Below are 12,836 nucleotides of genomic sequence, written 5' to 3'. Positions count from 1 at the left end.
ACCTCAAATCCCTGGGGCCTTCCCAGGCTATCTTTGTTGTGACTCCACGCAACAAGAATCTCTGATACTGACAGTCCTGTAGCCTTGACATCAGTAGGGGCTGCACTCGGTTCTGCGGTAAAGAAGGATCAAAATAATGTTTGGTTAAAGCAGTTTGCATCTAGTCAACTAGATTTACTCTTCCCAATCATCTCTATTATTGGTAAGGATAAAACCCCTTAGCTGTCCCAAGCAGCAGACGAGCAATGATCTAACCCCGCCCCCCCTTTTTTTAACATTATGTCTTATCTTTTTCATGCCATTCACCTATATGGAATTCTAATGCTAGCAATCTCTTCTTATGCGTGTGCATATTTCTTGGAAGCTAGCAACATTATGGTGGGCACAATGTGTTTGTGATGACTTCATATTGTGTTGTAATAGCAATAGCACTTAGACGTATATGCCACTTCAGAGTGTTTTATAGCCCTCTCTAAGGCAGTTTACAGAGTCAGCCTATTGCCCCCAACAATCTGGGTCCTCATTTTACCCACCTCGGAAGGATGGAAGGCTGAGCTAATGTTGAGCCAGTCAGAATCAAATTTCTGGAGTGAATCGTGAATTAGCCTGCAATACTGCATTCTAACCATTGTGCCACCATGGCTTTTGGGATAGAAGCAATGCAATGTTTATATCCCACATTTCAGCAAAAATGTACCTGCAGCAGCTTGCAATAAAATACATTAATGTAATCACAAACAGAAAGACATACAACCAAAGGCTTTTGTTAACATTCTATTGTTATATTGAGAAGAATGTAGGCAGAGAATACTGCTTGTCTTTCCATTCATTCTGCAGACTTCAATATTTTGCTCTGTTTACAGTTTTTATTGTGAGAACCATCCAACACCAAGAAAGCTACAGAAAAATCTAAATTTTGTGGAAGAGAGTCTAGAACCCAGCATTCTGGCTATTGGAGAAATGATATAAATTTGAAATGGAATGTCCTGGTACAGCACAAATTAAGATACTCTCCTTAATCTCAAGACGAAGTACCAGAGGTGGTATTCAACAGGTTCTGGACAACCAGTAGCAGAAATTTTGAGTAGTTCAGAGAACCAGCAAATACCACCTCTGATTGTCCCCTCCCCCACCTATTCTTTATTTTATTTTATTTATTTATTTGATCTGTCAATCACTTACAAGATAATAGGTACAAGTATATACATAGTTATGAATACATGAAATGGGTACATATAAGAAAAATAAAAGAAACAATAGGACAGGGATGGTAGGCATGTTGGTGCGCTTATGCACGCCCCCTACAGACCTCTTAGGAAATGGGTGAGGTCAATAGTAGACAGTCTAAGATTAAAGGTTTTGGGGTTTGGGGAAGAAACCACAGTCAGGTAGAGTATTCCAGACATTGACCACTCTGTTGCTGAAGTCGTATTTCCTGCAATTAAGTTTGGTGCGGCTAACCTTGAGTTTGTATCTATTGTGTGCTCTTGTGTTGTTATGGTTGAAACTGAAGTATTCATTGACAGGTAAGTCGTTGCAATGTATGATTTTATATACCATATTTATCAGATCGAAGACGGCGTAATTCAAGGTTTTCTAGGTCTAGAATTTCAAGTCTGGTGGCATAAGGTATTCTACAACGAGTAGAGGAGTGGAGAACTCTTCTTGTGAAATATTTCTGGACTTTCTCAACTGTGCTAATATCAGATACATAATGTGGGTTCCAGACTGATGAGCTGTATTTGAATATTGGTCTAGCAAATATTTTGTATGCTCTAGTTAGTAGTGTGATATTACCAGAGAAAAAGCTACGTAGGATTAGGTTAACAACTCTTAATGCCTTTTCGGCTATGTAGTTACAGTAGGCTCTAGCACTTAGATCATTAGAGATGAGTATTCCAAGGTCCTTTACAGAGCTTGGATCATCAACAAGATCTTGACTATTCAGCTTGTATTTTACTTTCTGATTTTTTTTTGCCAATATGTAAGACAGAGCATTTATTTGTTGAGATTTGAAGTTGCTATTTGTTTGACCATTCTGATACATAATCAAGGTCTTTTTGAAGGGTAGAAGTATTGTCTGTGGTGTTGAACAGCTTTACATCATCAGTGAAAAGAACGCAGTCTGATCACAGAGGTCATTTATGTAGAGTATGAAGAGAGTTGGTCCTAGAACACTGCCTTGGGGGACACCACTACTGACAGGTACAGAATTTGATAGGATGCTCCCAATTTTGACCATTTGTTGTCTGTTTGACAGGAATGCTTCTATCCAGTTATGCAGTTGTCCAGAGATACCATAAGTTTTTAGTTTTAGGAGTAGTTTGTTGTGTACCACTGAATCAAAGGCTTTACAGAAGTCTATGTAAATTGCATCTATTGTTTTGCCCTGATCGAGTTGTGTAGTCCATATGTTTTTGCAGTGTAAGAGTTGCAGATTACAGGATAGTATTTTTTCTAAAACCAAATTGTTTATTGGAAAGTAGGTTGTTTGTCTCTAAGTGGAGGATAATGGATTGGTTAATAATTGATTCCATGACTTTACAGGTGACGCAGCATAAGGAAATTGGTCTGTAATTTTCAACTAGGCTGGGATCTCCCTTTTTGAAGATGGGGATGACCGTGGCTTGTGACCATAGTTTTGGCAAGGAGCTGGTCCTGAAAGATTTTTCAAAGATTAAGCTTAGAGGTTCTGCTATAGCAGTGGATAGCTTTTTTAAGAAATAGGCACATATTCCATCCGGTCCAATAGATAGAGATGGTTTTAGATTGCGTAGTGCTTTTTCAACATTGTCTTCTGTAAAATCGACATATATTAGATCATTATAGTTGTCTGTAGTTCAGCTAGGAAATACTGGACATGATCCATTGCTGTTTACAAATACTGAGCCAAAGAATGTGTTAAAGAGGTTGGCTTTAATGGTGTCGTCGTTGCAGTCTTTACCATTAGGTCCTATAAGGGGTGGGATGGACCTTGAGTCTTTTAGTTTGTTGTTTACAAAATTGTAAAAAGCACAGGTGGAATTGGTGTGCAGAAGGTTTTCCTTTTGTTTAATGTGATAATTGGTGCATTCAGTCTTCATCTGGTGGCATAAAATTTTGTATTGGCTTTTGAAATTGGCAACGTGACCAGATTTGTTTTTCTGCCAGAGTGATCTCTTTTGGGATTGAAGTTTCCTTATTGTTATGGGTAATCTGTTTTTTTTTTTTTGTTGTTTTGGGAGTTGTTGTTGGTACATATAGTTTGATGACTCTTTTGACTTCAAGTAAAAATATGTTGTAATGGTCTTCAACAGTATTGCAGTATTCTCTGCCTCCCGAGTCCCAGCTGATCGGCTGGGTCTTCTTTTGGTGCCCTGTACAGAAGAACGGAGCTGGAAAGCAGGTCAGTGGAGTGGGGAGGGAATGGGATTTTACACACCCACAAAACCATGTCCACCAAGCCATGCCATGCTCATCAAGTCACGCCCACAGAACCAGTAGTAAATTTTTTTGAATCCCACCACTGTGAGGTTCATAGTGTTTTACTGTATATTCTAATGAAAGAAATAAAACAAAATAGAAATGCTGAATTAAAACAAACGTAAAGAGAAAAGCCTTCAATAAAAATTTAAATATAAATTCTGAGACCGCAAAGAACAATCCAACTATACACAAGGATAACGCTTATTCAGAGTGAACAATTATTAGCAGACATTTTGCGGTGTGTCAATGTCCTGGAACAATCCCTTCCAATGGCATTTGCTTCATCCACATCAACTAATAGCTAGGATGAACTGATCTTGAATCAATGAAATGAATCAGAAAACTGTCCTCGGCACAACCGTGCCATAGTCAAGCATCAGATGCCCAGTTTGCAATGTATTTTAAGCACCAACTTCCATTGGCACTATCAAATTCTTGCTTGTTCTAAGCTTTGAGCAGGCTACTTTAGTGGACTGAATTCACTGAATTCCCCTTTTTTACTATACAGTTATGAATTGATTTAAAACAATATGACCCCAGCAAGATTCTTTCTCTGCACTATTTAAATAATGTGCAAAGTTTTGACCATTAAAAAATAAACCATGTTCTGATATAGTTATATTATAATATATTATAATATTATAATTATGTTGTAATATAGTTATATTATAAAATGTTATAATATAGTTATTAGGAGCTGAATGTTATAACTGTTTAAGGGGACAATTTAAAAGTTGAATGTTTAATGGGATTTGAAAGGGAACTAATTATAAGATATGAAGGGGACAGACTCTAATTGGCAACCATAGGGGAAACCTTGTTTTGTAATGTTTGAAATGCGGAGGAATTTTTTGGGAAATGGTGAAATAAGAATATACAATGAAATTGAAAACAGGACAGATAAAAGTACAAGTATAATTATTATGAAGATATGGAAATTTTGAAAAGGAAATGAAATAGAAATGAATGAGAAAGCTATAAAATAAGCCTGAGGGAAGTATTTGAGAAAAATATTAATAGAGAATATATAAAGTAGTGATAAGAATTGAATATGAAAGATGAATATGTAACTGAGATTATATCTGTATGGAGATGTGAAAACCTGGAGCTATGCTGTTCGCTAAAAAAAGATGTTTTATTTTTCTTTTGTTTTGTGAAAACCCTAATAAAATTTTATTAAAAAAATAAAAATAAACCATGATACAATTAAATATACTAACTCACCAAAATTCCTTTTTGAACAGGAAGGACTTTTCACCCTTAATCTGTGTACAAGTATTTGCACACATTTGAGAGAAAAAAGGGGAAATAGCCTTTCAATAACACTCTGGGAACAACTGAAATTGGGATTATTATTATGTTCCCATCAAGCACTCAACTGTCTATATTGACTGAATGGGACTGAACGGGCAATTATCAGGGCACTTTCCATGGGGCTGTGTTAGACCTATTTTCTATAGTCCATGAGAGCTTGTCCATTGAAATTTGATGGCAAATTGCTAAATTTTAGAAGTGTGTGTGTGTGTATGTGTGTGTTGTTCTGTTTTAAAACAGAAATGGCAGAAATAGCCCAAACACAAAAAGTTAATCTACTGTAAGGGTAAAGAAAGAGCAGCATGGTGGCCTAGTGGTGAAGACACTTGCCTCCCGCTTGGAAGGTTGAGAGTTCAATTCTAGGTAGGAGCAGATGTTACTGTCCTAGGGTGCAAAGAAAAGATATCTGCTGCAAACACCACATGACATTGGGAAGGGCATCTGGCCAGTAAATGCTCCATTCCATCCAATTGCCCTGACTTTACCCTGAATTTACAGGGTCATAAAAAGGGAATTTACTGTAAAGATAACGAAGATGGTCTTGGACCAAGAAGGCCCCAAACTGAGATTCTCATTCAACATGCAATTTATTGAATGATTTTGGGCTACTTGCCCTCTCTTAAACCGATTTGCCCCAGATAAAAGAAATAAACAAGGAATAAATTGGGCTCCCTGATGAATTTTAATTTTCAAAAAAAAACCTGTTGTTCAATAGATTGCTGGTCTTTATTTTTTTTTAATCTAAGCTTTCTCACTGAGATGTTCACCTTGCCTGGGAGCTGATATCTCTCCTCACTTCTGCCATGTAAAACATGTTTTTCCATGATACAGTAAACGAATTCCCCTGTTTTCAAAGCAGAAAACAAGTAAATGTTATACAGTAAAAGAAATAGCGTGCTTCAATATTTTCCACCAAAGTACGATTTTCTGAACATCCCATTTTCTATTTATACCTTTAAATTTTGTGCACTGTGAAAGGCCTGCAATATTACTGAATCAGTTACTTTGCTGTGAGGGAGGGTTGCAGCGGGATAAATAATTTGTGACCTAGACAAAATAATGGGTGGCAGTTATCTAAAAATGTAGAAATAATTTCCCTTCCATACAACCGTATTTTGTCCAGAATCTCTCTCCCTCTCCCTCTCCCCCTCCCTCCTTCCTCTCCCCCTTCCTCCCTCCCTCTCTCTTCTTAACTGAAGCAGTATATTTCTTGTCTATGGAGATTTTCAGTCTTCCAGGGCATGGATGTGCCAAAGGTACTTTCTCATTCAAGAAGCTTGTTCAGTTCTGAAGAAGCTACTTGGATGAGAAGTGAAATATCCTCAAGGAAAAACAAACATCTTCAAGGAAAAGTAAACAAACTCCAGTTGTCTCTTTAAAAGGCATATTTCAGTATATTTCTCCAATGAATGCGACTTTTTCTCAAGTTGAAAGTATTTATTCATTCATTGATATTAGATGCTAAATTGTACTTTTTATGGAAATGCATTAATCTATGAATAAGATAAAATATAAGCTTCTGAAAATTTATATTGATTTGGAATATATAATGAAATAGCCTGCAACTCCATATACTGCTGAAAGTTGCCTGACGCTAAAAATGAAACAGATTGATTAGGTTTTCCTATAATTGTTGCTAGTGTAATAACCATATTTTTTATTAATATTATATTAACAATTTTTGGTAATAAATATCTGTGCAGGACCCAATGAGTGAAGAAGTGTAATAATGTATAACGAATATTTATAGTATGTTATAGCCTCTATATTTCAAGCTATACTCCAGTTGCCAACATCTGGAGTTCTATATTTAGTGTGCAGTATTGAGTGTATAAAACCAAAGGAAAAACTGAATATTTAATTACCATTTAATTCTAAATGCTAAAAGGGAAATGGGTGGTAGAATGTAGACAAAGAAATGGTCAGTTTCATACTAATTTAGTTTTTATGATTTCTTTGAAATAATCATGAATATTTCACCAAACAATTGTTTCTTGATAGTTGGCAGATTTTTATGCAAAAGAAATGGCTATTAGATTTGTTGAATTCCATACTATGTATTCAATCAATCCATCAGAATAGAGCTGGAAGAGACCTTAGAGATCATCTAGTCCAGCTTTCTGCTTAAGCAAGAGACCCTATACAATTTGAGACAAGTGACTCTCCAGTCTCTTCTTAAAAACCTCCAGTGATGAAGCACCCACGGCTTCTGACGGCAAGCTCTTCTACTGATTAATTGTCCTCACTGTTAGGAAATTTCTCCTGGATTCCAGATTGCTTCTCTCCTTGATTAGTTTCCATCCATTGTTTCTTGTCTTGTCCTCTGGCGCTTTAGGAAATAAGTTGGCCCCCTCCTCTTTGTGGCAGCCTCTCAAATCCTGGAATACTGCTATCATATCCCGTCCGCCCCCAGTCCTTCTTTTCTCTAGACTAGCCAAACCCAAATCCTGCAACCGTTCTTCATATGTTTTAGTCTTCGGGCCCTATCTTAGTTGCTCTTCTTTGCATTTTTTTGGGCAGTCTTTTTAGGAGACAACTAGTTTGATTTGCAGTTTAACTCAGAAAGAAATGTTGGTGAAAATATGTGTTCCCAGTAAAAAGTCACTGCTGGCTGTAAGATCAAAAAAGGAGAGATGCTTTCAAAACTAATCCATAGTGGGGGTGAGGGCAGAAGGATTAAAAGATCTAAGGAAACCAGGCCACCTAAATAAACCTGATAGAAGGAAATGGCAAACTATTTCTCTATTGTTATAAGATGAATTCGAGTGCACAATCATGAAACCCTCTAATTATAGATAGTCCTTGATTTTAACCATTCATTTAATAACCATTTGAAGTTTTATTTATTTATTTTATTTATATATTTATTTTTATTTGTCAATTGATGGATGAAAGCTTTGGGCAACAAGAATGATATGCAGCAACAGTACATATCAAAGAACTTTCCATGCAAGAATTGGGATGACTTGCTATGAGTGTTCCAACACTGGATATTTTGAAGAAGAGACGGGACAATCGTTTATCTGAAATGGTATAGGGTTTCCTACTCAAGCAAAGGATTGGACTAGATAAATTAGCAGAACAAAATAAGAAGAAAAAGAAAAGGAGAGGTGCTTTTAAGATAAGGGAAATTATAGAAGAATGTACACTTGAAGGTTACATGGGAAAGTTCTAATGGAAGCAAAGGAAGTTAAATCAGATGGAAAGCTTGCACTGAAATAATTTACAAATGGTATATCACTATTATATCATATGATAGAAAATTTGCAAAGGAAGAATATTTATTCAGAACTGATTCCACTGCAAAGTGATATATGATAGGCAATAAATCTGCTGTCAAACAGGAAAGCACTTGAAATATTCACTGATCTGCTTACTGCTGAGGAAGAAGAGGCAATTAAAGTGCTGACAACTCAATGTCAACAAAAAATAAAACAAGATTGTATAAGCCTATAAATTGGAATACACACACACACACACAGATACACACAGAGGCATGCAGATGCATACCTATGCAAGAGATATATATCTCTCTATATAAAAGTGAAATACCACTCATGCATCATGACAAAATCTCCAGAACCATAAAGCCTACAAACTTGAAATTTGGCACTATGTTCCTCTTGGCTTCTAGGTGTTCACTAAGAAAGGATTTTTCGAAATGACCATCAGAGCATTAATATTTCCTATATTATTATTAACACGCTCTGATGCTAAGGAGTTCTACTCTCCCTCCCCACCTGAAAAGAAATCTGTTCCAAATGCAAAACACAAACAGAGGAGAGGAGTTTCAGTTTTAGTTTCAGTTTCACAGCACCAAGCAGCTTTAGTACAGAACAGTTGAGCTAAACCACACCCAGGCTCTTTGCTGTCTCTTTCTTGCTCACACAGCAAATACTGTTTCAGCTTCCATGATTCAGTTTCCAAACAGCCCTCAACTCTCTCACATACTGACAGGATGCTAGACATAGTGCTGGTAGGCAGAGGCACAATTCCACCCCCGCTTATTTTCCTCCCCCAAAACTAAGCCCGATCACATAGTTTCGTAGTGAAGCACGGCTATAGCCAGAAGAACAGGCAGGTTTCAGAACAGGCAGAGGGAAATGGGATCAGAGAGCTGACATAAGGCAGGTACGAGTAAGAGAGTAGAAGATAGAAGTTTGCCTGAATATTATTATATTAATAATATCGTATTGATAATATGTACTGTAAAGCTTCCCATTGTGTAAATCATGTCAGAATGTGGAGCAAATGGAAACCAACATACAGGTAATCCTCAATTTGCAACAGTTCATTTAGTGACCGTTTGAAGTTACAATGGCACTGAAAAAAGTGACATGACCATTTTTCACACTTATGACCATTGCGTCATCCCCAGTCAGGCAATCAAAAAAATTCAGACCCTTGGCAACTGATTCATATTTAGGACACTTGCAATATCCCATGGGATCTCCTTTTGGGACCTTCTGACAAGCAAAGTCAATGGGGAAACCAGATTGACTTAACAACCGTGTTATGAATTTAATAATGGCAGTGATTCACTTAACAACAGTTACAAGAAAGGTCGTAATATGGGGCAAAAATCACTGTCTCACTTAGCCACAGAAATTTCATACTCAATTGTGGTTGTAAGTCAAGAACTACCTGTATTGTACCAGAATACCTGATTTTTCAAGAAAATAAGCTACTATACTAACTGAGTTTTAATAGATAACAGATAATCAGAGTTGGAAGGGACCTTGTAGGTCATCTAGTCCAACCCCCTGCCCAAGTAGGAGACCCTACACCATTTAGAACAGATGGAAGTCCAATCTCTTCTTGAAAGTCTCAAGTGATGAAGCTCCCACAACTTCTGACAGCAAGCTGTTCCATTGGTTGATTGTTCTCACTGTCAGAAAATGTCTCCTTATTTCCAGGTTGAATCTCCTTGTTCAGTTTCCATCTATTATTCCTTCAGGTGCCTTGGAAAAATAGCTTGACCCCTTCCTCTCTGTGGCAGCCCTTCAAATATTGGAAGACTGCTATCATGTCTCCCTTGGTCCTTCTCTTCACTAGACTATGCCCAGTTCCTGCAACCGTTCCCTGTCCCATTCCCCTAAACTCAGACAGAACAAAGGAAGATGCTGAGATAAGTTGCAAATCAACCACAGAGCCAATCAGAGACAGCACTGACCTTCAACCAACCTACCCAATACTCCTCACCAGAAGTTCACTCCCAATAACCCTCACCTGAGGTAATCACCTTATCACATGACTCATCACAAGTCTCACTGATGACTCACAGATGACCCAACACAAGATCTTCACTTGACCTCCTACACCTGAAGCCCTTATAAACAGAAGAACGCTGACATCCCCTAAATGCCACTGAAGTTGTTACCTAGCCTGGTGATGAAATATTTGGAAACTAACCCACAAGCAGAGGTGGTATTCAGATGGTTCAGTGGAAATTTTGAATAGTTTAAGAACTGGCGTATTGGTAGTGGAAATTCTGAGTAGTTGGGAGAACCGGTAAATACCACCTCTGGCTGGCCCCACCCACCCGCCCCCACCCTTTCCTATCCTATATTCCTTTGTTTTTACCTCAGCTGATTCACGTGGCAGAGCGGATTGCCGCGCCTCAGCTGAGCTACAGCTCACCCCACTAGCGCTGACACAGAGGGCGGTTTTTGAGCATTGTCCTCACGCACAAAGTGCTCTCTCATAGAACCAGTAGGAAAATATGTGGAATCCCACCACTGCCCACAAGCTCAGAGAACGAGCCTTCACCCTCAAGTTGCATATTGTCCCATCTGTGTGAAGATCTCAAGGCCCCAAGAATAAAATGTAACGATATCTTTCATTTGTTAAAATTTTTAGGTGTCTATCTCAATGTGGGGCTACCGTAGGCGCTTATAACAATAAAAACTGAGAGATGAAAAGAAGTGTAAACCTAACAGTAGCAAAGTAATGGAACAATAGAAGAAAACAGTGAAGGAAAAAACAATGAAAATACAAAGAAGTAAAATATAAGAAATGGATGGATGGGGGTGGGTGGAGAAACAGGGAGCAAGGGTGGGATTGTTATCAATCTAGTAGCCACCTCCAGTGTGGTACTCCCCAATAGAAACATAATTTATAGGGAAAAGTAATGAGGGTCTCAAGCTGCTCTGGTAATGAAGATTTGGCTATAAGGAAATGTAGACGTATGTGGCAAAATGCATGCCCAGGAAGTTGTAGATGACACACTGACAGGTGAACTTGTTGAACTAAATGTTAATGGGATAATGCTTGCTGTACATTTTACTGAAGACCACGCTGTGTTGGCTGGCGAAGACATTAATTATCTCCCCAACAGCTCTCTTACAGGGGAGATAGGAAATAGACAGGCTGATTGATCGAATATGGGCTTGATTAGATTAAAAGCTTGAAAAGACATTTTCAGGTTCATGAATATAAATGGCGTATTTGTAATGAACTGGCAGAGCAGCTGGAGTTTTGTGAATAAACAGGGAGTGGTTGAAGATGATGGAATGGGATGGGGAATATGCCAGAGCTGTATAGATTATACAACATGTGCTGTTTTCCAAGGGCCTGTGGGTACTAATCAAAGGAAATATTCTCCATTCTATTTTAGTTTTTTTTTTTTTAAGAGTCATTGAAGAAAGTACAACTTTTTACCAAACTGGCAACTTAAATTTAAACGTTGTTGCTATGGATGGCAGGGGAGGAGAATGGTAATGTACTAGTAAATCAGCTATTATTGTTGTGCTGAAAGACAGATTGAAGAGAAGTGACTAGTACCAGGCAGAGAACTCTGTGGCAGTTTTTTTTTTTGTAGCTTTCAGATTAAGGAAAGGAAATTTGCTTTTGCTAAATTTCATCCAGAGCAGACACATATTCTTCTTGCAGTAACTTTGCAAATGGGCTTGTGTGAACAATCTGCTTTTCAGTATATAATTCTTACTCCAGAATTCTGCATTCTCTCATTAAATTCAAGAACATTGTGAAGGAATTCCTCCCCTGAAGTGGTTTTTTTTTTTCAGGAGATGCAACTGAAGGGATGCAGACAGGTAGAAATTCATATCTCCAATCCCATCTCAGCTCAAATTCTGAGAGAGATCATGAAGTAGATTGCTTGAGAGTTTCATAAAAAGTAAAAATACAAGGAAGTAAATAGATATCACTGTCTATATTTACTGTCTATGTTTAAAGTTGGAATTAAGCTTGCTGGGAGAAATATCAACAACCTCAGATTTGCAGATGATACCACTGGAAGAAAGTGAAGAGGAACTAAAGAGCCTCTTGATGCGGGTAAAGAAGGAGAGTGCAAAAGTTGGCTTGAAATGCAACATTAAGAAAACTAAGATCATGGCATCCGGCCCTCTCAATTCCTGGAAAATAGATGGGGAAGAAATGGAGGTAGTGACAGATTTCATTTCCCTGGGCTCCAAGATCACTGCAGATGGGGACCACAGCCAAGAAAAGACGCTTGCTCCTGGGGAGGAAAGCTATGGCAAATCTAGACAGCATATTAAAAAGCAGAGACATCACCCTGCCAACAAAAGTGTGTATAGTCAAGGCTATGGTTTTCCTAGTGGCAATGTATGGCTGTGAAAGTTGGACCATAAGGAAGGCTGAGCACCAAAGAATGGAGGCCTTTGAGCTATGGTGCTGGAGAAGACTCCTGCGAGTCTTCTTGGACTGCAAGGCAATCAAACCGGTCAGTCCTAGAGGAGATCAACTCTGACTGCTCTTTAGAAGGCCAGATCCTGAAGATGAAACTCAAATACTTTGGCCACCTAACGAGAAGGAAAAGCCTCATGCTGGGAACAATTGAGGGCAAAAGAAGAAGGGAACGGCAGAGAATGAGGTGGCTGGATGGAGTCACTGAAGCAGTTGGCATGAGCTTAAATGGACTACAGGGGATGGTAGAGGACAGGAAGGCCTGGAGGAACATTGTCCATGGGGTTGCGATGGGTCAGACACAACTTCGCAACTAACAACAACAAATATTCACTAGTACTGCTCTTTCTTTCTCTGTTACTTAATATTTTGAAATAAGTTTGAAAATTAAG

General features: G+C 38.2%; 1 protein-coding gene across 1 annotated transcript in view; it reads right to left on the bottom strand.

Moving 5' to 3' along the window:
• The window catches only part of CNTN5 (contactin 5), a 750,248-nt gene that overhangs the window by 19,404 nt on the left and 718,008 nt on the right, over positions 1–12,836 (bottom strand). The window contains exon 22 of the mRNA XM_087937063.1: positions 3–112. Within this exon, the coding sequence (XP_087793189.1) occupies positions 3–112 (110 nt within the window). The remainder of the gene's footprint in view (positions 1–2; positions 113–12,836) is intronic.

This window comes from Pseudonaja textilis, chromosome 7 (assembly GCF_049901715.1).
Source record: "Pseudonaja textilis isolate UNSWEBS1 chromosome 7, rPseTex1.2, whole genome shotgun sequence".
NCBI classification, from domain to species: Eukaryota; Metazoa; Chordata; class Lepidosauria; order Squamata; family Elapidae; genus Pseudonaja; species Pseudonaja textilis.
The sequence above is the reverse complement of the archived record's forward strand: the minus strand, read 5'-3'. Positions and strand labels throughout refer to the sequence as shown.